At 34.8% G+C, this 27,791-nt stretch overlaps 1 protein-coding gene and 1 long non-coding RNA gene across 4 annotated transcripts in view; one reads left to right on the top strand and one right to left on the bottom strand.

The window, feature by feature from the left end:
- Positions 1-27,791, bottom strand: part of LOC125673762 (uncharacterized) — a 39,801-nt gene that overhangs the window by 9,633 nt on the left and 2,377 nt on the right. For 2 of the 3 annotated variants that reach the window (XM_048910557.2, XM_048910563.2), the window contains exon 1: positions 443-600. The exons of the other annotated variant lie outside the window; for it this stretch is intronic. In XM_048910557.2, coding sequence (XP_048766514.2) covers positions 443-600 — 158 coding nt within the window. Of the gene's footprint in view, positions 1-442; positions 601-27,791 lie in introns of those variants that run through there. 3 annotated transcript variants of the gene reach the window in all.
- On the top strand, positions 949-2,668 carry LOC125673780 (uncharacterized). Its single transcript, XR_007369762.2, has 3 exons — positions 949-1,042; positions 1,139-1,445; positions 2,406-2,668. It is a non-coding gene; the product is annotated as an uncharacterized LOC125673780 (long non-coding RNA).

Raw genomic sequence — 27,791 nt, 5'->3', positions numbered from 1 at the left:
GAGAAATTAGTGCGCTAACCATTGCGCTAACATGCTTATGTAAACAATGATGTATATTTCATAGTAATACAATACTATTTCTGATTTCAATTTGTTTCCTCGCTTTCTTTCAATAAGTTTGAAAGTTTAATTTACATCGTACCTGTTCACTGAAAAGGTGAAGATAAAGAACAGTGATACTTTACACACAACACTAAATTTACATATTTAACATGTATAATTTTTAATAGGACCTACATGTATGGTTATTTGCAAGCATCATAGGTTATTATATCGCTTGGGTTCAAATTTACATCAGTGGTTTCATTCACTTTTTGAGAAAATACTTCCCTAACATTTGACATTCTTAACTGCTTCATGAATCCTTGAAACTTAATATTATAGTCTAAGTGATGTAACTAATATTATCATTAAAATGTATTCTATCTGGGGGGATACTTACTTTTCCGTCACGTCCTCCCAAGCCCGTGTTTTTATTTCTGATGTAAGAGTGGGGGAGAACTTTCCTCTGATAATTTGTATCGCATTGGTGTAGGCCTCAATTAATACGTCCATCTCGGCATCGGACCAGTTAGGCTTCCTTGGATATTTGTCATTCATTTTCGACGAACAGACGAGAGCAAGCAAAAGAAAAGTAAGCAATACGCATGCGTAGGTTTCGTTACTATGAAAACATCTCTACCTTCTTTTGAAGAGTTCCAGTCGTAAGTAATGAGAAAACCTACGTAAATATCTACGTTTACGGATACAGATACGATCCTTTGTAAAACACAATCTACATACACGTAAAATCAATCGCAAAACCTACGTTTACGCGTACGTCTACGTTTGGTAGGAATTGGTTGAATTAATTTTTGGTACTTCACCTATAGGGCCAAACAGTCTCGTACAGTGTCAATTCAGGTGGAGAACTGCCGGAGACAAGCACATATTTCTCAGCATGAAATGTTTGCGTGTTATCAACTTGGTTTACGGCGAACGTGTAAGATGTCCAGGACCCTATCTACACCCGGGTTGGCGAAAAAACGGGGAAACGATGCAGGTACTAATGTAAACAATCGATATCAAAATACTTATTTACACGTTTTCTCTTTATTTCACGGATAAATATTTCGTAAACATACATTTACATTTGCAGAGATGACTGAAAACAACAGAAGCAATAGCTGTTTAAGGACGGTGTGAAGGATAAAGATTCCCACCCCTCTTCACCATATAATATCTTCGCCTTTCATAAAGAGGCGGATTGTTAGCCTATCCCTTTCCAGTTGTCTTCCGCCACAAAGTACTGGCATATATAGATGAAAACTCCAGATTTGACACCCAAAATGACTGAGTATTTTGGCTAATACTTCATAACTTGACTTTTACATCCCCAAATTGAAAATCCTGGATCCTCCACTGATATGGGGAAGACAGATGGGATCTATGAAATACAGCATACGGTATTATTGATAATATAAACCGGTCTCTTAGACCCTCATCAAAATATTGTTTATTATGTTAAAGAACTGAGAGAAAATATAGAAAACACAGTGAAGACCAATGTTCATCTTCATCAACATATTGTGGACGGGATCGGTTTTATAAAAATGTACAGAATTAGAGAATAGTGTGATTTTACATAAACTCATGATCAACTTGGTTTTCATCGTCATCATGCATAGATTAGACTCTGAGAAATACAACATCTGGCTACTGCAAATTCATTTGGTCTGTAAAATGTATGCATATGCATTCATAAATATTCATTTTCACATTTTCAATTCTGAATCTTGTACAAAATTTGTTTCATACCAGAATCTCAAGCATCCTTATCATGACATAACTGAATCTAAAACACAGGTCAGAATTATGATTATGAAGAATACCTTTTGACAGAGTGGTGTCACATGTGGGTTTCGGATATTGTGAAATTAGGACAACATTTTCAATGTATAGCAAAAAACTAAAATTGCTACATTAATTCACATGTAAGTATTTTTAAGAGCCCTCCTTACGAAACTAAATTTGATGAATGTTGATCCAAATAATTCTATAAAGCAATATAATCATTAATACATGTACATGTAGCTCTGTGATTAACTTTTATTTATCATTAATATTTAGATACCATCAAGGTATATCCCATGTAGAAAACACCTTTTCATGCATTGATTTATGATTCTGACCCATATCAGAATCAGTATCAGAATTTAGATTTCTATCAGACATCAATCTTTTAATCTCAAACTTTATTTGTTGTTCAGATACACAAAAGTATGCTTGAATTTAACTATGGAAGGGATATGCAATTATTCATTTCCATATATTTATCTGAATTCTGCAGTTTCATTTACACAATGCATCTATTATTTCCTTGTACACTATACGTCTTTATTTACAGTAACATTTTTTTATTTCAGTTTATTTCAAGATAATGGGCCTACTGCTTGATGGTTTATTGGATTGTGAAAAGTGACACTGGATTACCTACTTGCCAGACCAATTTATTACAGGGCAGGTTATGAAAGCTGCTTTGTTCTTCAAAATCTGTCGATTGTAACACTACAAAATATTTTCTGTGTGGAAAGACTTTCTTGTTGGTAAAATATTGAAGTATTATCGTATCTTATGATACACAAATGCAGATTAAGTATCAAAAATAAAATAAAAGTCTTCAACACCATGTAAGTTCTTTTCATACAATTTATGTAGATGCTGATGTACATCAGTCAAGCCTATATCTAATTGATTTTTCCTCAGGAGTGGTAGTATTTGATCATTTATATTGTACAATATATTCTTGGCAATGACATGATATTACAGGTCTATCAATAACTAGTGACTGTCCTCTGGTTATGAAGTAAATAGTCATTGCTTGAAATCAGGTCCTTCACAATAGACACACCAAGTATATGGGTACAGGTAGTCAGGAACCAGTTTCCAATGCATTGCTGTTGAAGATTGAAACAGAATAATCTTATAAAATGCTGACATAAAAAAGAAGCACTCAATTATAAGAAACCAAATCTTATGATATATATTGACGTTTATTAAAATATATTATATTTCTTTCGAAAGTCACATGCACTACATTGTAATCAAAATGTTAATGGAAGTACATCTAGTTTAATATGGCAAAACATTCAAACATGGCTATGTTCATTACTGGTAATTCATTTTTTTTTTATCATGAACTAGTCTATTTGGTAACCTTTAGTTATTAGTTTGACACAAAGTTACAAATATTCATGATTATAGTGTCACAGATGATAACATTGATACAATGTGTTCCATATCCCCTATAGAGAACTAATTATTAATAGATTGATCAACTTTATGTAAAATACCTAGATATCGAACTGTAGTTAAAGTTCTAGTACAGTACTGTTCTTCATCTCATGTACATGAACTTCACAATTAAAACAAGAACGATACCTTCTTACATGTAAAGCATAGCAGTAACCTATCAAAATGTGCGAACCTGTCATTGACAATTCAGTTATCTGTACAGTGCAAGGAATAGAGCCCATCTTTTTTTATTTGTCGAGCCTGAGGTGGGACAGACTTCCGATCTTGCATCGATGATTGTCCGACATCTGTTTTCAAGACATTCCTACATCTAATAATTGAAATTAATACATTTTGAAAAGCAGAATTTAAAAAACGCTATATAATCATGTGGGTTTTTTGTTTTTTTGGTTTTTTTTTAACTTTTCAATAATGATAATGATTTTATTGCTTAATATGAATATAACATTTGCACACTCTCACTAAAATAAATCACTAGTTTGTCTTTCATTTAAATAAACTTTTATAAACAAAGATCTAACAAATGTACTGGGATCAAGACAGTTTTATAATAGTACAAATACATATACATTTTCCCCTTTAATCATTTGATTTAAAGAGCTTTCTTCAATTATATTTTACTGATATTTGCTATCATTTATCTATTCTTTGTGTAAATACAAAAACCATGGAGAATAATGCCAGCTGGGCAGTGATTTGTTCTTTCTCATGCCCATTCACAAAGATTTATGGATTGTGCTCTGTTTTCCATGATTATTTATGTTACCAAGTTTGATCTAAACATATAAATTAAGTTAGTTCGAGTCATCCACCTTTATAGTTGTTTTCTTTAGGAGAAACTGAATACTGATATGCATACTCAGGGGTTGACAATAACTGTAACCTGCTAGTCGTGGATAGTTTTCATTCGTGTTGAAATTGGGGTTATCAGACGAAGGGGGGGGGGGGGGGTGGTGGTGGTGTATGGTTTTTCTTCCCTTTAAAACTTCATCACGTAGATTTTAGAATAATTGGAAATCAAAAATTAGTTTCTTGTTAATTATAATCTATATTCTACCTCTCAAAGGACTAAAATTTAACATACCGTAACAGCTGACTCTGTAGCTTCAGTCACGCATGGAACCTTGAGCTTCGTGTTTTACCACAGATATAGTACATTTCTTTTACGTAGGTAATCTTAACAACAGATCTTAATGAACAGTTATTCAAGATGTGATACTAAAATGTTTGTTCTCACTATGTAATATCCCCAGTGTAAGATAGAAAACGTCACCACACTAGGTATCGTGTGACACTCGACATGTTTGTTTATCTCCAGAAATGAAATATCGCCGAACACTGTACAGCCGTATAGCTGGCTGTGGTTTTTCACTGATAGCTTGTGACGTCTCCATATGAGTGAACAATTCTTGAGCGAGACGTTAAACAATATAGAACCAACCTATAGCTGGTGATGTTTCATCATAAGTAAAGAAAGTTCTCGACGGGACGTAAAACAAAAAAACTATATTTAGAAATTTGATTGAACGTTGACGATAAATTAACATCTTTTTTAAAAAAAAAAACGGGAAGACTTCAGCTTCTCCGTCATCAACTTCCTATATTCATGCAGCAAAATTACATTATCACTTGCATATGGTGTTCATGTTTCTCAAATAACTAAATACACGAGAGCTAAGCAGGCTATGAATAATTAAATTGATGTTTCAGGTGTTTTATCACCCTCATTTAAAGTCAGCATTTTGGATTTTCTCAGAAAATGACCATTATAATAATGATCTGATTTGCAATGAAAAGATGAAGACAACGATCAGTAATCAATCTCATATATAACTCCTATAACGAATAGAAAAATTAAGAGTTGGACAAACACAGACCCCTGGTGGGATGAGGTGCCTAGAGGGAGTAAGCATCCCCGGTCGACCGGTTACACTCGCCGTAAGACCTATACCTTGGTCAGATCAACAAAATAATCCGTAATCAAGCTCAGTGTGTAAAGAACGGCCTAACAATCGGTATGACACACGTCAGACAGCATTTGACCCAATGACAGGTTGTATTGGCAAACTAGATCGTGCGAAATTTGACTTTAAACGAAACTGTTGAAACCCTGTAACATCAATTTGCTTGTCAGTAGCCTGCCTCGATTTAAAAACTGACCATACACAGGAGAAACCTTCGCGTATCGAATCAGTCAAGACATAAACACCAATACAGGTGATAATGGAATGTTCCTACAAAAATATGGGAAGTTGTCGATGGAGAAGCAGAAGTCATCCCGTTTGTCATACTGTTGAGTTGTGAGTTAAAACACACATGCACACATAAACTGATCTTAGTATTCAAACATTTATCTTGAATTTGATAAAATATTTATGTTACTCCCTTCTTCTGTATCAATTCTAAATACAATCTGAAACACCTGTAGCATTTGATGATGAAGGTTGATAAAGAGATAACTATGACATCTGTAACATCATAGTTCCCATGAAAACCATATACTTCCCTGCTGAGTTACAGCTACATTTATTGTCAACTACAACATATGTAAAGTAAAACAAAAAGATGTTGATGGGTTCATTGACATTAGTTTTTAGACTTACAGATACATGGAATGCTATCTCATCACGACTACCGGAATACTTAGCAGATATAAAATCTTGGATGAACGTCAACCTGCTGAAATTAAACGAAGAAAAAACTGAATTCATAGTGTTTGCTTCGAAACATTCAAATGTCTCACCATCTTTTCAACTGTCTTTTGGAAATACCATTATTTCCAACTCGGACTGTGTTCGAAACCTTGGTGTTTTCTTTGACAGTGTACTTTCTTTTAAAAATCATATTAGTTCCATCTCTCGTTCTTGTTATTATTATCTATAGAATATTGCACGGTTTCGTTCTTTCATCAATGATGACGCCTCTAAGACACTTGTACAGTGTATGTTCTCTTGTGTTATCACGCTTAGACTATGGAAATGCACTATTTGAAGGGCTATCCCAAACAGATCTGAGCAGGCTACGGACAATCCAAAACTCAGCAGCTCGACTTGGTGCCCGGGTCAGGAAGCCTGACCATATATCACTGGTGCTTGTGTCTTTGCAGTTGATTCCCGTGTTGAATACAAGATTTTACTACACACATACAAGGCACTAAACAGATTGGCACCGGCCTATATCAGTGACCTCATCACTGTGTACGAACCAAAACGATCTATGCGTTTATGCAATTCACGATTGCTAGAAAAACACCGCGTTCGTACAAAGACCTATGGAGATCGAAGGTTTGATGTAACAGCTGCCACACTATGGACCAGTTTACCGATAGACATCCGTTCGTGTGGCACTGTCAATAGTTTTAAGACAAACCTCAAAACATATCTTTTTAGGAAATCTGATAACCACATTTTGTAGTATATTCTTTTTTAAAGTAAAGGCTGGTTTGTCGCATGAACTCGTAATGTTTAAATTGTTTTATTTTATTTTGATGTTATATTTTATGCTCTGATTAATCTTATCATGTTTTACATTTTACATTGCTAAAGCGCTTAGAGTAATTACAAATTATATAATGCGCTATATAAATGCCGCACATTATTATTATTATTATTATTCATTTTCAATTCCCCCTACAACCGACGTACCTTATCTAACGTGCATTTGTTTTGCCTGTCAAATGATTATATACCATTTCTCAATGGTATTATAAAACTATCCAATTGTAATACATATCATTATGCACGAAAGTAGTTTTAATATTATATTGTATGGAGAGATTCAAAATGGACTCATTTGCATAAATAATGACATCGTATGCAAACTGTGCGAAAATACAAGTGTACCTGCTGTAATCATTAATACAAATTTATGATATATATTCTAATTATATATTCTATATATATCGTATCTATTTTGAAATGTGTTGAGAGCAACATTAATTAGAAATTAATAAGAATGAGGGCAACCGCAGTAATTCCCTGATAGCTGTAAATATGATGTTAAATTATATCATGAATGGTAAAGATAACGAACAATGTTTAGTTCGAGTATGTGCTTGCTCCTAGCACTGTTCATGTAAAGGACTGTTTTATCTTTCTACTCATACCATTAAAAGTACAGCTGATAACCTGCATGTACCTGAATGTTTGCTTATCGGGCCTCTTGATGTTATCAAAAATAAAAAGGCACCTGATAATAAGTTGACGTCATGGGAAATTACCACTGATGTTGGAAATGTATAATGGTAGCTCGATCGCAGTAAACATTTGTTCGGTGTTTAACCATAGCAAACATTGTCATACTTGTGAATTTGAAGTGTAATTTTACATTTTTAAAAATCAAACAACACGCCGCTATGGAAGCCCTTATCCTAGTTGCGATAATTGTGTTGGTATACACATGTACATGTACATAATGATGAATTAAATGACACACATGTGCATTCAATTGTGTATGTATTTCTATAAATGAATTCAAACTAGTTCTAATTGCAACGGGGACCGTTACAGATGTTCCCCAAACCTCCCCCAATTAAAAAGTGATGTCCTTGTGATTCTATACCAAAAAATCATTTTATTTTAGCCTTTAATTACATGTAGTACTTTCAATATGGTCATTTCAGTACCGGGAAATGAAAGAAAGCGTTGCACGTGCATACACGCGTACGCGTGTATAATTCCGAATTTTTGTTGATGTCGTTCAACAGGCATTTGTATCATATGCCCACAGTATGAATTTCATAACGTTTCCACCAAATATAAGGAAGTAATAGCGATTTTAAAATCGTCCAATCAGAATTCAGCACACGTGCATGCATGTGCTGAGCAGTAATTCTAACCACAGCAATTTGTAAAGAGTACCAAGACTCACCGAAACCCCTAATATCAATATAATGTGACGAAAAACAAAAACGTTATTGTCCTTTAAAAATTGAACATTTGAAAAACGATGCATGCGCATGATCGTGTGCGTTTGCATTTTTTGTTACACCAATATATAGATACACATATTGTTTACGTATGCTGTGAATGTCATCTCATTCGCTTCATACATAAGATAGTTACAAACGTTTTAGTATTATCCAATCAAAATGAAGCACATGTGTATGTGCGTGGAAATTGGTAATTTTGACCATGCAAATCACTTAAGGGTCTCAATATCTATCTATCATATGAATATCAAGCCATTTCAATGAAGAACAAAAAAAGTTAGACTAATTCCAAAGTTAGTGTACAGATTTTGTAATGCACGTGAATGCGTATGCGTGCGCGTGCAGACAAAATAACTATTATCTTTAATATCTACAAATGATATACTATCATCCTATTTAGGTTTCATATCGATCCCCTTAATAATCTGATTTTCCATATTTTGTACCAAAATTGCAGTGCACGTGCGGGCACGTGCATGCGCGTGTAGACAAAATGACTATCGTTATCCACATCTACAAACGCTATACTATCATCCTGGAAAGTTTCATATCGACCCCTTTTGTACTTTCTGAGAACACTACCGGACAAAAAAGTACCGGAGAAAAAGAATAATAACTAGACACTCATTACTAGTAATGAGTAGGTCTTCCGTTAGACCACTTCCGGTAAAGAGCTTTCTGTTCCTACGAAAACCATTCAAATATATCAGAAAATAAGCCTTAACAATGAATAAGAAATGTATTATCGAACTCTTTACTCATTTCTCGTAACTTCAGGTGATGACCGGAAGTACTATTCATATGCGTTTTCCTATAAATGACAGCGACTCTTTACTGTCTATATTCCCTGAGAATTTCACGTCTCTATCTGAAAGAGTTCTCAACAAATTGAAGTAGACTAAAGAAAGAAAAAGTAGTAGGTTACTACCGACCGGAAGTCAATTTTGAAAAACAAAATGATCAAAACTTTAGAAGTTGATACTTTTATTAAGACATGTGAAAATCATACGAAAGACTTCAAATATAAGCGAGATTTATGGGGACAAAGAGACGAAAAGTAAAAAGATATTTTATCAAGAAACCGGAAGTAGTTGTTTTGACTACCGACAGAGTCAATATTCTTTTGACACTTTGAAAGAGAGTTAATAAACTAGTATAAGTTTCAATTTAAAGGAAAAAGTTTGAAATTTGCGATTCTTTCCATCACTTCCAGTGACGACAAGAAGTGACGGTCGACATGTTCAACCCCCTGCTGCACGCTTACAAACGGAGATTGATCATCCCTGAATATTTGATGAACCTATATTTTACCTTTTCCAAGAAAAATGCTGGAGAAAATTCCTTTTGAGAAACAGAAAATCGCCCATATTTTCCGACCGGAAGTGAATTTTGTAAAAACAAAAAGAGTTATAGGAAGGTCCTTTCATAAGACATTATTCCTGAAAATTTCAAGAAAATCTATCCGCCATCTCTAAGAAATCACTCGAAGAAATTGGAAAATCGACATTTTTCAAATACTTCCGGTATAGACCGGAAGTGACGGACGAAAAAATTGAATGTATGTGTACAATGAACTAATGTTAGTTGATCAACTCTACAAGTTTCAAGCGTCTATCTATATTCATTATTGAGAAACTGAAAAAACAAGGTTTGAATATGTCCACCCCATATCTCACGACCGGAAGTGAATTTTACAAAAATATTTCAATTTAGACTAGACATTTATAATGTCTATAACATATGTAAAATTCAAATCATTAACTTGTTTTATGACCGAGATTTATGGCACTGAAAAATGAGAGAATGAATAGTTTTTCTTTCATATAACCGGAAGTTGGAGATTCAACTTCCGGTGGGGTCAATAGTTTTTGAGAATTAGAACGAGACCTAATAAACCGATATAGGTTTCAATTTGAAAGAAAAAAGTTTGAAATTTATGATTTATTAATCACTTCCGGTGACGACCGGAAGTGACGGTCGACATTCTTACCCCCCTACTGCATCCCTACAAAGTGAGATTTATTCACTCTGAAATTTTGGTGACTCTATCTTTTACCGTTTCTGAGAAAAACGATTGACAACGAAAACAGCTCATAAGCCGTATTTGCCGACCGGAAGTGAATTTAACAAAAATATTTGACGTTACTCTAGACATTTATAGTGACTATAATATATGTAAAACTCAACTCATTAACTAGTTTCATGACCGATATTTATGGCACTGAAAAATAAGAGAATGAATAGGCTTTCTTTGATAAAACCGGAAGTTGAAGATTCAACTTTCGGTGAGGTCAACATTTTTTGTGAATTAGAATGAGGTATAGTAAACCGAAATAGGTTTCAATTTGTAAGAAAAAAGTTTGAAATTCATGTTTCCTTTAATCACTTCCGGTGACGACCGGAAGTGACGGCCGACATTCTTAACCCCCTACTGCACGCCTACAAAGTGACATCTATTAACTCTGAAAATTTGGTGACTCTATCTTTTACCGTTTCTGAGAAAAACGCTGGACAAAATATCTTGTAAAAAAACGAAAATTGGACATATCTTGCGACCGGAAGTGAATTTTGAAAAAATGAAAAAATTACCTCGAGGTATCATCGTTCTCTATAACCTGTGAAAGTTTCAGGAAAATCCATCCAACGGTCTCGGAGACGAAAGGAAAAAAAAAATAATAATAATAAACAGTAGAATCACTATAAGGTCTTCCGTTGGTAACGGAAGACCTTAATAATAAACAGTAGAATCACTAGAAGGTCTTCCGTTGGAGACGGAAGACCTTAATAATAACTAGACACTCATTACTAGTAATGAGTAGGTCTTCCGTTTGAACACTTCCGATACATAGCTTTCTGTTCTTACGAGAATCATTCCAATATATCAGAGAATATGTCTTTTCAAGACATGAGAGGTGTGTTAATGAAGTTTTCACCCATTTCTCGTAACTTCCGGTGACGGCCGGAAGTAATATTCAGATGTGTTTTCCCATAAACTACAGCGACTCTCTATTGTCTATATTCCCCGAAAGTTTCACGTCTCTATTTGAAAGAGTTCTCAAGAAAAAGAAGCAGACTAAAGAAAAAGTAATGGCTTACTACCGACCGGAAGTGACTTTTGAAAAATAAAATTATCTTAACTCTAGATGTTGATACTGTTCTTAAGATATTTGAAAATCATATCAAAGACTTGAAATATAAACGAGATTTATTTGGGGGCACAAAGATGAAATGTATAAGAGTATTTTATCGAGAAACCGGAAGTAGCCGTTTTGACTACCGACGGGGTCAATATTCTTTGAATACTTTGAAAGAGACTTAATAAACTAGTGTAGGTTTCAATTCAAAAGAAAAAGTTTGAAATTAGTGATTCTTTCAATCACTTCCGGTTACGACCGGAAGTGATAACGAAAAACAAATTAATGTGCATGCACTATACAATCGAGATATCTATAATACCTGAAAGTTTCATTTGTCCCTCTTTAGTCGTTTTTGAGATTACCCCGGACATATCTTACGAACGGAAGTAGATTTTGTAAAAATGAAAAATCTTGTCTAAGGGTACTACAATTCTCTATCATCTTCATAATTGGCAAGAAAATTCATTGAGCCATCTCTGAGAAATGGTGTTGAAAAATTTGAATATAGTAAATTTTTCAACCACTTCCTGTTGAAACCGGAAGTGACGTACACCCATATACAAAATATGTTTAAGATGGACTATTGCTAATCTATAGCCCCTGCAAGTTTCAAGTGTATATCTATCCTCGTTTCGGAGATATCAGGGAAACAAAGTCTGAATTTTTCCACACCATATCTAACGACCGGAAGTGAATTTTACAAAAATATTTAACGTTACTCTAAACATTTATAGTGACTATAATATATGTAAAACTCATCTCATTAACTTGTTTCATGACCGAGATTTATGGCACTGAAAAATGAGAGATATAACCGGAAGTTGGAGATTCAACTTCCGGTGGCGTCAACATTATTTGAGAATTAGAAAGAGACCTAGTAAACCGATATTTGAAAGAAAAAAGTTTGAAATTTATGATCCATTTAATCACTTCCGGTGACGACCGGAAGTGACGGCGACAAAAAAATATTACGTGCATGCACCATAGAAAGAAGAGATCTATCAACCCTGAAAGTTTCATTCGATTATCTTTAGTCGTTTTCAAGTTTACACCCGGACAAAGTTACTTTCAAAAACCGGAAAATCGGACGTATCTCACGAACGGAAGTGAATTTTGAAAAAAAAAAAAAAAAAAAAAAAAAAGGTACCATCGTTCTCCATAATCTGTGAAAGTTTCATAAAAATCCACCCAACCGTCTCGGAGACGAAAGGGGAAAAAATAATGATAAACTACAACCACTAGAAGGTCTTCCGTTGGTAACGGAAGACCTTAATAACGAGCTATAACTGTGTTGGGATGCCAACACAAATGTCTCCGATCACCTCCTCATGTCAGAAATGCTTTTTGATGCCAGATATGCACTCAGGATCCTCAAAAAACCCTAGAAACTAAATTTGATTAAAATCCGACGGACTTGATTTTTGGCCGCCATTTTCTTCAATAGCGGCCATTTTGAAACATTTGAAAATAGATTGGAAGGGAATACTGATGCTAGAAATGAACTGTGGACCCTCCATTTACCTCAGAATCCAAATGTTGTAACGATTTCAACACTTTCAAATATTTCAGCATAAGTCGGCCATTTTGAAAATGGGGGCCTAAAAAAAATTGATGGTGGAAATGGACTTAGGGTCACTAAATTACCCTAGAAATTGAATTTGTTTGAAATCCGACAACCTTGAGTTTTTGACGTTTTTTGGCCGCCATCTTGAAACGGCGGCCATTTTGAAAATTTGAAAAGTTGATTACACCCCTCCTAGTGACCCCCTATCAGCTCACAAAGTTTGAAGTGGATCTGTCGAAGCACTTTCACAAAATCGCGCGGACAAATTTTCCGCTAAAGAAGAGGAATAATAAGAATAAGAAGAAAATAATAACGAAACTGTGTTGGGATGCCAACACAAATGTCTCCGAACACCTCCCCATGTCAGAAATGGTTCTTGATGCCAGATATGCACTCAGAATCCTCAAAGAACTCTAGAAACTAAATTTGGTTGAAATCTGACGGACTTTATTTTTGGCCGCCATTTTCTTCAATGGCGGCCATTTTGAAAGATTTGAAAATTGATTGGAAGGAAATACTGATGCTAGAAATGAATTGTGGACCCTCAATTGACCCCAGAACCAAAATGTTGTAGAGATTTTAACACTTTCAAATATTTCGGTATATGGCGGCCATTTTGAAAATGGGGGCTCAAAAAAAAATTTTGATGGTGGAAATGGACTTGGGGTAATCAAATTACCCTTGAAATAGAATTTGGTTGAAATCCGACAACCTTTATTTGTTGACGTTTTTTGGCCGCCATCTTGAAACGGTGGCCATTTTGAAAATTTGAAAAGTTGATTGCACCCCTCCTAATGACCCCCTATCAGCTCACAAAGTTTGAAGTGGATCTGTCGAAGCACTTTCATATAATCGAGCGGACAAATTTCTCACTAAAGAAGAGGAAAAATAAGAAGAAAACTAGAAACTCATTACTAGAAATGAGTAGGTCTTCCGTTATACTACTTCCTGTCGAGATTGGAAGTTTAAAAGCCATTCATTACAATTGAATTTTATTTTCTTCACACATTATTCGTTGATATTAAGGTTATCAGTGTTGGAAACAAACTGCAGTTTAGATTGCTTTAGTCAAATTCGGTTCCAATTTGTGAAATGCATTGGAATTTTCAAAAATATATTCCACAAAATGTACCGTTGCGCCTTACAAAAAAAACACGTTATGATTCCTGTTGTCTATATTCACTTTCAATCATGACCGGAAGAGCTCCAATCGAATAAATATTTTATTCTACATCTTAATAATTCTCAACTAATCATACTTTTAGCTTTCGACAGAAATACACATGTTTGAGACAACTTCCGGTTTTTCGGTCGGCACTTCCGTTGGACATATTTTACATCAACAAAACCTAATCATCATCAATAATAGCCTCAATATCTGTCCAAAAACAAAACTTCAAAAAATTATATTTTTTATATCGCTTCCTGTCACGACCGGAAGTGACAGTTACGTACGATTCTCACATGATGCAAACACACTGATGACTGACTATCAGTCTTGAAAATTTGAGACTTCAGTCGTTCACATTTGCAGAATATTAGCTTGAACAAATTCTCATTTTGAAGACTGCAAATCTCGCGACCGGAAATAGATTTCACCAAAATACTTTACGTTATTCTAGACATTTGCAATGTTTTGCAAGGTCAATAACATACAAGAAAAGCATTTGTAATACTCCTTATACAAGCGAGATTTAAGACAAAGTCAAAAACTCAATTTTTCCACTTTTTCTCACAAAACCGGAAGTTGCCGTTTTTGCTTCCGGTAGGGTCAACATATTTCAAAAGAATGAAGCAATAAGCTAATGTTCGTTCTGCGTTAAAAGAAAAAATCTGAAATTTTCGATTTCTTTGATCACTTCCGGTGAGGTCCGGAAGTGACGGTTGACGAAGTTAACCATATTTGACAAACCTACTTGTCATGATCTATCATTCCTGAAAGTGTAGTGCCTTAATCTTTAACTGTTGCTGAGCAATTTCGTAAACAAAATCTCATTTTGAGGACAGGAAATCGCGCGACCAGAAGTAGATTTTACAAAGATATTTGACGTTACTTTAGATATTGTCGGTGTAGGTAACATATTTGAAAATTATTTCAAATACTTCATTCACAAGCGAGATTTATGGGAAATAAAAACGTTCAATTTATTTCGATTTTCTCTTATAACCGGAAGTTGTCGTTTTTGTTTCCTGTGGGGCTTACATATTTTGAAACTGCAAAAGAGATGCAATAAAGTGATGCAAGTTTTTATTAAAAAAGGAAAAGTTGAATTTTTCGATTTTTTTATCACTTCCGGTGACGACAGGAAGTGACGGAGGACGTGCTTAACCCAATTTGGCTCGCCTACTCCTTAAGGTCTATCACTCCTGTAAGTTTGGTATCTTAATCTTTTACCGTTTCTGAGATCTCGCGCAGACAAAATATTTTTGAAAAAAACGGAAATCGGACATATCTGACGAACAGAAGTGAATTTCAAAAAAATGAAGAAAAAAAACATCTGAAGGTATTTATATTCTTTACCATCCCTGAAAATTTCAAGAAAATCCATCCAGCCATCTCTGAGAAATCTTCAGTGAAAAAAAAAGAATAATAATAAACAGTAGAATCACTATAAGGTCTTCCGTCTGGAACGGAAGACCTTAATAATAATAACGAGCTATAACTGTGTTGGGATGCCAACACAAATGTCTTCGAACACCTCCCCATGTCAGAAATGCTTTTTGATGCCAGATATGCACTCAGAATCCTCCATCAACCTTAGAAACTAAATTTGGTTGAAATCCGACGGATTTGATTTTTGGACGCCATTTTCTTCAATGGTGGCCATTTTGAAAGATTTGAAAATTGATGGGAAGGAAATACTGATGCTAGAAATGAACTGTGGATGCTCAATTGACCTCAGAACCCAAATGTTGTACAGATTTTAACACTTTCAAATATTTCGGTATATGGCGGCCATTTTGAAAATGGCGGCTCAAAAAACAAATTGATGGTGTAAATAGACTTGGGGTCACTAAATTACCCTAGAAATAGAATTTGGTTGAAATCCGACAACCTTGACTTTTTGACGTTTTTGGTCGCCATTTTGAAACGGCGGCCATTTTGAAAATTTGGAAAGTTAATTACACCCCTCCTCCTGACCCCCTATCAGTTCACAAAGTTTGAAGTGGATCTGTCGAAGCACTTTCATACAATCGAGCGGACGAATTTCTCAGGAAAGAAGAGAAATAATAATAAGAAGAAAATAAGAATAATAAGAAACGGAGGAAAAACAATATGTCTCCGACACTTTGTGTTCGGAGACATAATAATAATAAGAACTAGATGTGATCTCGTTGCGAGCAACGAGTGGGTCTTCCGTCCAATTTTAGATATGATGAAATAAGAATTTGACTGAGATTTTCGTTCATAAATAATGATACAAATATATTGTCTAGACGTACAATTTAGCTTCAGTAATGTTTTACAAATATTGATCATTTAAGTGCTATAAATTGAAGAATCTCCTCCGCTCTCGGCCACTAGTTAAAGGGGTCAGCCTTTTTTTCGACAAAAAAGTTAATGTTATTTACTGCGATACAAATTCGACTGATCAGGCGAGTTATTTCGCCTGGAGGCCTATCTTTTTTTATATCATTCTAGATATGTCTCGCAAAACTGAAAAAATTTTGTTCTACATGTCCTATTAAAATTTTCTTGAGAAAAAAATTATTGATTGCGACATTTATCAGACTGTTAAGGTTAGTCATAAGGCCCGTGGGCCTTTTTCTTGATATCGTTTGAAAGATCTTGCAAAACGGAACAACTTTTGTTCTACATTTCTTATCAAAAGTTTTTCGAGAAAAAAAGTTATTGATTGTGACACTAATCAAACTGTTCAGGCGAGCCATGAGGCCCGTTCGCCTTTTTCATGATGTTGTTCGAAAGATCTTGCAAAACTAAACATTTTTTGTTCTAGATGTCTTATTAAAAGTTTCTTGACAAAAATGTTATAGCTTGCAACAATAACCCAACTGTTCAGGTGAGCCATGCAAACCGCAGGCCTATTTATTAACATCGTTAGTTAACGCTTGCGAAACTGAACAACATTTGTTCTACATGTCTTATCAAAAGTTTCTCAAGAAAAAAGTTATTGATTGTGACACTAATCAAACTGTTCAGGCAAGCCATGAGGCCCGTTCGCCTTTTTCATGATGTTGTTCGAAAGATCTTGCAAAACTGAACAACTTTTGCTCTAGATGTCTTATTAAAAGTTTCTTGACAAAAATGTTATAGATTGCAACAATAACCCAACTGTTCAGGTGAGCCATGAGACCCGCAGGCCTATTTCTTAACATCGTTAGTTAACGCGTGCGAAACTGAACAACTTTTGTTCTACACGTCTTGTCAAAAGTTTCTCGAGAAAAGAGTTAGTAATGTTATTAATTGCGATACAAATTCGACTGTTCAGGCGAGCCATGACGCCCTGAGGCCTATTTTTTTTTATATCATTAGGTAGATCTTGCAAAACTGAACAACTTTTATTCTACATGTCTTATCAAAATCTTCGTGAGAAAAAAGTTAATCATTGTAACAGAAATTCAATGGTTCAGGCCAGCCATGAGGCCTATGGGCCCATTTCTTGATATGACACGAAAGATCTCAATAAACTGTACAAGTTTTGTTATATATGTCTAAACAAAATATTTACGAGTAAAAAGTTATGATTTAAAACGTGGAAAGAAATGGACACTTTTTAAAACTCCATTTTCGACCCCTACCGAGCTTCCATACTAGGCACTTCCGGAAATTTTTTAAAACCGATATGCACAACTACAACATGTCGTCTAACATCACTGAAAATTTCAGCACTCTAGCTTTTATCGTTTTTGAGATTTTGGCTGGACAAAATGGTCATCTGAAAATCAATAAAAGGGGGATAACTTCCAACCGGAAGTGAATTTTCAAAAATCCAAAAAAAGATATAAACTTCACATAGCAATGCATCAACCCTTAAAATTTGAAGTAAATCGGTGAAGCCATCTCTGAGAAATCCTCTGCACAAAATCGGTAAGGAAAAAAAAAAAGAATAAAAATAATAAGAAGAAGAAGAAGAAGAAAAGTGAAAAATCAACAATAGAATAATAGAAGGTTCTTCCGCTGAAGACGGAAGACCCTAATAATAAGAAACGGAGCAAAATCAATATGTCTCCGACACTTTGTGTTCGGAGACATAATAATAAGAAACGGAGTAAAAACAATATGCTTCGACACTTTGTGTTCGGAGACATAATAAGAAACGGAGGAAAAACAAAATGTCTCCGACACTTTGTGTTCGGAGACATAATAACATTAAGAACTAGATGCGATCTCGTTGCGAGCAACGAATGGGTCTTCCATCCAATTTTAGATGTGATGAGATAAGATTTTGACTGAGATTTTCGTTCATATATAATGATACAAATATATTGTGTAGACGTACAATTTAGCTTCGGTAGTGTTTTACAAATATTGATCATTTAAGTGTTATAAATTAAAGACTCTCTGCCCCTCTCGGCCACTAATTAAAAGGGTCAGGCTTTTTTCGAGAAAAAAGTTAATGTTATTTACTGCGATACAAATTCGACTGATCAGGCGAGTCATGTCGCCCGGATGCCTAAATATAATATCATTCTAGACATATCTCGCAAAACTGAACAAATTTTATTCGACATGTCCTATGGAAATTTTCTTGAGAAAAAAGTTATTGATTACGACATTTATCAGACTGTTAAGGCGAGTCATAAGGCCTGTGGGCCTTTTTCTTGATGTAAAACTTATACAATACCAATTTTGATGCACCAGATGCGCATTTCGACAAATAATGTCTCTTCAGTGATGCTCAACCGAAATGTTTGAAATCCGAAATAACTATGAAGTTTTAGATCTAAATATAGCCAAAAAACAGCGTGCCAAACAAGTGGAGCCAAATTCGTCCAAGGATAAGAGCTATGCATGAGGGAGATAATCATTAATTTTGAGATGAATTTCTAAATTTTATAACATCAATTAAATATACATCCGTATTTTCAAGCTAGTAACGAAGTACTTAGCTACTGGGCTGTAGAGACCCTCTGGGACTAACAGTCCACCAGCAGAGGCCTCGACCCAGGGGTCATAATGTAAAACTTATACGGTACCAATTTTGATGCACCAGATGCGCATTTCGACAAATAATGTCTCTTCAGTCATGCTCAACCGAAATGTTTGAAATCCGAAATAGTTTGAAAGATCTTGCGAAATTTGACAACTTTTGTTCTACATGTTTTATCAAAAGATTCTTGAGAAAAATGTTAGTAATTGTGACACTAATCAAACTGTTCAGGCGAGCCATGAGGCCCGTTCGCCCTTTTCATGATGTTGTTCGAAAAATCTTGCAAAACTGAACAACTTTTGTTCTAGATGTCTTATTAAAAGTTTCTTGACAAAAATGTTATAGATTGCAACAATAACCCAACTGTTCAGGTGAGCCATGAGACCCACAGGCCTATTTCTTAACGTCATTAGTTAACGCTTGCGAAACTGAACAACTTTTGTTCTACATGTCTTGTTAAAAGTTTCTCGAGAAAAAAATTATTAATGTTATTAATTGTGATACAAATTCGACTGTTCATGCTAGCCACGACACCCGGAGGCCTATTTTTTTATATAATTAGATAGATCTTGAAATACTGAATAACTTTTATTCTACATTGTAACAGAAATTCAAGGGGTCGGGCGAGCCATGAGGCCCATGGGCTCATTTCTTGATATGGCACGAAAGATCTCAATAAACTGTACAACTTTTGTTATATATGTCTAAACAAAATATTTACGAGTAAAAAGTTTTGATTTAAAACGTGGAAAAAAATTGGGCACTTTTTTAAACTCCATTATCGACCCCTACCGAGCTTCAATACTAGGCACTTCCGGACATTTTGAAAACCCAGGTGCACAACTACAACATGTCGTCTAACATCACTGAAAATTTCAGCACTCTAGCTTTTGTCGTTTTTGAGTTTTTGTCTGGACAAAATGGCCATCTGAAAATCGATAAAAGGGGAATAACTTCCAACCGGAAGTGATTTTTCAAAAATTGAAACGGCGGTACAAACTTCAAATGGCAACGTATCAACCCTAAAAATTTGAAGCAAATCGATCCAGCCATCTCCGAGAAATCTTCTGCACAAAATCGGTAAGGAGGGGAAAAAAAGGATAATAATAATAACTAGAAATGATCTGGTTGCGAGCAACGAATAGGTCTTCCATCCAATTCCTGACGAGATATGATCTTGAATTCAATTAGTGAAGAACGACTATACATGAAAGAAATAAACACTGAATCATGTAAGACATGATTTATCAATTATAAACAATTTCGGTTTTGTTTCATTCACTTTCGAGTATCTCGGGTGTCCATAAAACGACTAAAAATTCCACATTGACCACGTAAGAACCCACTCTAAAAATTTCCATGAAAAATACTGAGTTTTCGGACAACTTCCGGTTTCGAACAACCAACTTCCGGTGGAAATGGTACGACTTTTTACACTCTATGAAATAATGTCATGACATTAGAATTTAGAAAAATGAAAAATTACATATTTTTAAGGTACTTCCGGTGGATGACGAAAGTGACGGCAACAAAATTGAATGTCACATATACACGTCATAATCTAACATTCCTCAAAGTTTCAAGACTCAATCTTTGACTATTTATGAGAAACGCCTGGAGAAAAAACCCCTGGCAATCGAAGACATTTAACGAACGGAAGTGAATTGCAAAAAAAACAATAAATCTCTATACTCTAAAGTTGGATAATGTCAATTATACATGTGAAAATCATATCACACACTTGATTTATAAGCGAGAGATATGATAGCAAAGAGGTAACCATTTTTCGAAGTTTTTCTCTAAAAACCGGAAGTTGCTGGTTAAACTTCCGGTAAGTCTAACATTTTCTGAAACGCCGAAAGAGACCTAATTAATCTGTGCAAGTTTTGTTTCAAAAGTATAAATTTGAAATTTGACGTTTCTTTTGTTCACTTCCAGTGACGGCCGGAAGTGACGGATCGTAATGATAAACATTATTACAGAGCTAGAAGTCACCATCTATCATCGCTGAAAGTCTCAAGACTCAATCTTTAACCGTTTATGAGAAAACGCCCGGACAAAATCTCCTTTGAAAAACGGAAATTCGGCCGTAACTTGCTACCGGAAGTGAATTTTCAAAAATTGAAATGGCGGTATAAACTTCATATGGCAACGCATCAACCCTGAAAATTTGGAGCAAATCGATCAAACCATCTCCGAGAATTCCTCTGCACAAAATCGGTAAGGAAAAAAAAAAGAATAATAATAATAAGACTAGAAATGATCTCGTTGCTAGCAACGAATAGCTCTTCCGTCGAATTTCTGACGAGATGGGATCTTAACTGGAAGAATTCAATTAGTGAAGAACGACTATACATGAAATAAATAAACACGTACATGTAAGACATGATTTATCAATTATATAACAATTTCGGTTTTGTTTTATTCACTTTCTAGTATATCAGGAGTCCATAAAACGATTAAAAATCCCTAAATGGACAGCGTAGGAACCCACACTAAAACTTTCCATGAAAAATACTGAGTTTTCGAACCACTTCCGGTTTCTAACCACCAACTTCCGGTGGAATGATATGACTTGTTACACTCTATCAAATAATGTTATGAACATTAGAATTTAAAAAAGATGAAAAATTACATATTTTTATGGTACTTCCGGTGGATGACGGAAGTGACGGCAACAAAATTGAAACACGTATGTCACATTTACAAGACACCACTTAACATTTCTGAAAGTTTCAAGACTCAATCTTTGATTATTTATGAGAAAACGCCATCAGAAAAAAAAAACAGAAATCGTAGATATTTAACGAACGGAAGTGAATTAAAAAAAAAAAACAATTAACTATACTCTAAAGATGGAGGATGTCATTTGCATACATGTATGTGAAAATCATATGAAACACTTGATTTATAAGTGAGAGATATGATAGCAAAGAAAGAACAATTTTTGAAAGTTTTTCTTTAAAAACCGGAAGTTGTTGTTTAAACTTCCGTTAAGTGTTACATTTTCTGAAACTCCAAAATACACTTACTTATTCCATGCACATTTAGTTTCAAAAGCATAAAGTTGATTTTAAACGTTTCTTTTGTTCACTTCCGGTGACGGCCGGAAGTGTCGGAGGACAATGATGAACCTTATTACAAAGTTAAAGGTCACTATATATCATCCCTGAAAGTTTCAAGACTCATTCGTTAAGAGTCTATGAGCAAATGCCCGGACAAAATGTCATTTGAAAAACAGAAATTCGGCCGTAACTTGCGACCGGAAGTGAATTTTGAAATAATGTTCTCTTGAGATGGATAATGTCAATAATATCTGTAAATATCGTATTAAAAGATTAATAAATAAGCGAGATATACGAGGACAAAGAAAGACGAATTTTTCGAACTTTTTCTCTAAAAACCGGAAGTTGCTGGTTAAACTTCCGGTAAGTCTAACATTTTCTGAAACGCCGAAAGAGACCTAATTAATCTATGCAAGTTTTGTTTAAAAAGCATTAGTTTGAAATATTACGTTTCTTTTGTTCACTTCCGGTGACGGCTGGAAGTGACGGATGGCAATGATAATATCCTATTTCACAGCTACAAGTCATAATCTATCATCCCTGAAAGTTTGAAGACTCAATCATTAACCGTTTATCAGTAAACACCCGGACAAAATATCATTTGAAAAACAGAAATTCGGCCGTAACTTGTGACCGGAAGTGAATTTTGATATAGTGTTACAGGGTTCTCTTAAGATGCATAATGTCAATAATATCTGTAAATATCGTATGAAAAGTTTGATAAATAAACGAGATATACGAGGACAAAGAAAGACCATTTTTTCGAAGTTTTTCTCTAAAAACCGGAAGCTGCTGGTTAAACTTCCGGTAAGTCTAACATTTTCTGAAACACCGAAAGATATCTAATTAATCTATGCAAGTTTTGTTTCAAAAGCATTAGTTTGAAATTTGACGTTTCTTTTTTCACTTCCGGTGACGGCCAGAAGTGACGGATGGCAATGATAATACCCTATTGCACATCTACTAGTCACCATCTATCATCCCTGAAAGTTTGAAGACTCAATCTTTAACCGTTTATCAGAAAACGCCCGGACAAAATATCATTTGAAAAACAGAAATTCGGCCGTAACTTGCGACCGGAAGTGATTTTGGCAAAACCAAAAATAGACCGTTCTAGACAATCCTATTTTACATCTTTCCTGAAAGTTTCATGAAAATCTATTCAACCGTTTTTGAGAAATCGCGTGCACAAGATCGGTAAGAAAAAGAACAATAATAATAATAACTAGAAGAGATCTCGTTGCGCACAACGAGTAGGTCTTCCGTCAAAATTCAGAAAAGCTGAGACATGACGGTAAAGCAAAATTCATGCACTAAGATTTCTAGTTACAGCATTTGACGAGAAAATTCTAGTAAGATGACTAGTATTCTGGCCAACAAAATCACAAATTACACAATATACGCCTTTAATTCTGGCAATAAGGAAATGAAGATGTAGATGAACACGTCCGCTTCTATGACTTATTACAAAATATTAATAGTTTCTGAGATATTCTCTGAAACCTTTGGACCCTTCTGGGCCCCTAATTTAAAGGACCAGCCCCTTTTGCTTGATATCGTAAGAAAGGCCTTGTCATTTTAAACATTTTTTGTTCAACAAGTATTTAGAAATTCTTTACCGTTCTCGAGTTATCTCTACAAGAAATTTTTAGGGGCCGATCTGTAGCTCCCTAACGGGGCCACATACGGAAAAAACGAAATGTACATATTGTTTAGATCATCATTCTGAACAACTTTTGTTCAATAATGCTTTTCCAAAAATATGTCATTTTAAAGATATGAGGCGTCAAATATTTACGATTTTGGCCCTAAAATCTCTAATTACGTAACATATGACCTACTTTTTGATTTGATAAGATCAAGCTCGTTGAGATGAACATTTCCGCTTCTACAACTTATTATAAAATATTAATAGTTTCTGAGATATTCTCAAAAACATTTGGACCCTTCTGAACCCCTAATTTAAAGGGCCAGCCCGTTTTGCTTGATATCGTAAGAAAGGCCTTGTCATTTTAAACATTTTTTGCTCAACAAGTATTTAGAAATTCTTGACCGTTCTCGAGTTATCTCTACAAGAAATATTTAGGGGCCAAACTGTAGCTCCCTAACGGGGCCACATAGGGAAAAAACGAAATGTACATATTGTTTAGATTATCATTCTGAACAACTTTTGTTCAATAATGCTTTTCAAAATAGTTGTCGTTTTCAAGATATGAGGCGTCAATTATTTATGATTTTGGCCCTTAAAATCCCTTATTACGTAACATATGACCTACTTTTTGATTTGATAAGAACAAGCTCGTTTAGATGAACATTTCCGCTTCAATGACTTATTACAAAATATTAATAGTTTCTGAGATATTCTCATAAACCTTTGGACCCTTCTGGGCCCCTAATTTAAAGGGTCAGCCCCTTTTGCTTGATATCGTAAGAAAGGTCATGACATTTCAAACATTTTTTGTTCAACAAGTATTTAGAAATTCTTTACCGTTCTCGAGTTATTTCTAGAAGTAATTTTTAGGGGCCAAACTGTAGCTCCCTAACGGGGCCACATAGGGTAAAAACGAAATATGCATATTGTTTAGATCATCATTCTGAACAACTTTTGTTCTTTATTGCTTTTCAAAATATTTGTCGTTTTCGAGATACAAGGGGTAAAAAATTTATGGTTTTGGCCCTTAAAATCCCTTATTACGTAACATATGACCTAAATTTTTATCTGAATAGATTTGGATAGTTGAGATGAACATTTTTTGTTCTTTGACTTATACCAAAATATTAACGATTTTTGAGATATTTGATCTAGACTTTGAGCCCTTCTAGATCCCTAATTTAAGGGGCTAGCCCCTAAATCTTGATATTTTCGAAAAGATCTCGTAAATGTGCACAACTTTTGTTCTACATGTCTTAACAAAATATTTGCAAGAAAAAAGATATTGGAGATCAAAGGTCAAAAATCGCCGAAATCGGCGAAAAATTTTGGCATCCATTTTTTCAGGTCCAGGCGAGCGTTTAGGCAAATCGCCTCCGCTAATATCGAATCCCCCACAAATCTTCTAAAATGTTTACTCTATCTTGTGTAGAAATTTCAAGACTCTAGCTTCAAAACTAACGGAGGAGATGTGTGGACAACAAGGCCCTTCAAAAAGTCACTAAAAGAGAGATAACTCCTGACCGGAAGTGACGTCAAGCACGAAATTTTGCAAGCAAAGTCTCGTCACCAAAAGACATTTTTCCTGAAAATTTCGTGAAAATCGATCAAGAAATGGCTGAGAAAAACGCGTGTACTACCAAGGAAAATAATAATAATAATAATGAAGAAGAAGAACGCGAACAATAATAGTAAGGTCTTCCGCAGGAGACGGAAGACCTTAACTAGATGCGATCTCGTTGCGAGCAACGAGTGGGTCTTCCGTCCAATTTTAGATGTGATGAGATAAGAATTTGACTGAGATTTTCGTTCATAAATAATGATACAAATATATTGTCTAAACGTACAATTTAGCTTCAGTAATGTTTTACAAATATTAATCATTTAAGTGTTATAAATTAAAGACTCTCTGCCCCTCTCGGCCACTAATTAAAGAGGTCAGCCTTTTTTCGAGAAAAAAGTTAATAATGTTATTTACTGCGATACAAATTCGACTGATCAGGCGAGTCATGTCGGCCGGAGGCCTATTTTTTTTTTTTAAATATATATATCATTCTAGATATATCTCGCAAAACTGAACAAATTTTGCTCTACATTTCCTATCAAAATTTTCTTGAGAAAAAAGTTATTGATTGCGACATTTATCTGATTGTTAAGGCGAGTCATAAGGCCCGTGGGCCTTTTTCTTGATGTCTCATTAAAAGAGTCTTGACTAAAATGTTATAGATTGCAACAATAACCCAAATGTTCAGGTGAGCCATGAGATCCGCAGGCCTCTTTTTTAACATCGTTAGTTAACGCTTGCGAAACTGAACAACTTTTGTTCTACATGTCTTGTCAAAAGTTTGTCGAGTTTAAAGTTATTAATGTTATTAATTGTGATACAAATTCCACTGTTCAGGCGAGCCATGACGCACGGAGGACTTTTTTATATCATTAGATAGAACTTGTAAATCTGAACAACTTTTATTCTACATGTTTTATCAAAGTTTCGTGAGGAAAAAGTTAATCATTGTAACAGAAATTCAATGGTTCAGGCGAGCCATGAGGCCCATTGGCCCATTTCTAGATACGACACGAAAGACCTCAATAAACTGTACAACTTTTGTTATATATCTCTAAACAAAATATTTACGAGTATAAAGTTATGCGACATTTATCAGACTGTTAAGGCGAGTCATAAGGCCCGTGGACCTTTTTCTTGATATCGTTTGAAAGATCTTGCAAAACTGAACAACTTTTGTTCCACATGTCTTATCAAAAGATTCTCGAGAAAAAAGTTAGTAATTGTGACACTAACAAACTGTTCAGGCGAGCCATGAGGTCCGTTGGCCTTTTTCATGATGTTGTTGGAAAGATCTTGCAGAACTGAACAACTTTTGTTCTAGATGTCTTATTAAAAGTTTCTTGACAAAAATGTTATAGATTGCAACAATAACCCAAATGTTCAGGTGAGCCATGAGACCCGAAGGCCTATTTCTTAACATCGTTAGTTAACGTTTACGAAACTCAACAACTTTTGTTCTACATGTTTTATCAAAAGTTTCTCTAGAAAAAAGTTATTGATTGTGACACTAATCAAACTCTTCAGGCGAGCTATGAGGCCCGTTGGCCTTTTTCATAATGTTGTTCGAAAGATCTTGCAAATCTGAACAACTTTTGTTATAGATGTCTTATTAAAAGTTTCTTGACAAAAATGTTATAGATTGCAACAATAACCCAACTGTTCAGGTGAGCCATGAGACCCGCAGGCCTATTTCTTAACATCGTTAGTTAACGCTTGCGAAACTGAACAACTTTTGTTCTACATGTCTTGTCAAAAGTTTCTCGAGGAAAAAGTTATTAATGTTATTAATTGCGATACAAATTCCACTGTTCAGGCGAGCCATGACGCCCGGAGGCCTATTTTTAGATATCATTAGATAGAACTTGCAAAACTGAACAACTTTTATTCTACATGTTTTATCAAAAGTTTCGTCAGAAAAAAGTTAATCATTGTAACAGAAATTCAATGGTTCAGGCGAGCCATGAGGCCCATGGGCCCATTTCTTGATATGGCACGAAAGATCTCAATAAACTGTACAAGTTTTGTTATATATGTCTAAACAAAATATTTACGAGTAAAAAGTTATGATTCAAAACGTGGAAAAAAATTGGACACTTTTTAAAACTCCATTTTCGACCCCTACCGAGCTTCCATACTAGGCACTTCCGGAAATTTTTAAAACCCAGGTGCACAACTACAACATGTCGTCTAACATCACTGAAAATTTCAGCATTCTAGCTTTTATCGTTTTTGAGTTTTTGTCTGGACAAAATGGTCATCTGAAAATCGATAAAAGGGGGATAACTTCCAACCGGAAGTGGTTTTTCAAAAATTGAAATGGCGGTACAAACTTCAAATGGCAACGCATCAATCCTGAAAATTTCAAGCAAATCGATCCAGCCATCTCCGAGAAATCTTCTGCACAAAAATCGGTAAGGAGAAAAAATAAAGAATAAGAATAATAATAAGAAAAGTGAAAAATCAACAATAG

This window comes from Ostrea edulis, chromosome 3, assembly GCF_947568905.1.
Source record: "Ostrea edulis chromosome 3, xbOstEdul1.1, whole genome shotgun sequence".
NCBI classification, from domain to species: Eukaryota; Metazoa; Mollusca; class Bivalvia; order Ostreida; family Ostreidae; genus Ostrea; species Ostrea edulis.
The sequence above is the reverse complement of the archived record's forward strand: the minus strand, read 5'-3'. Positions and strand labels throughout refer to the sequence as shown.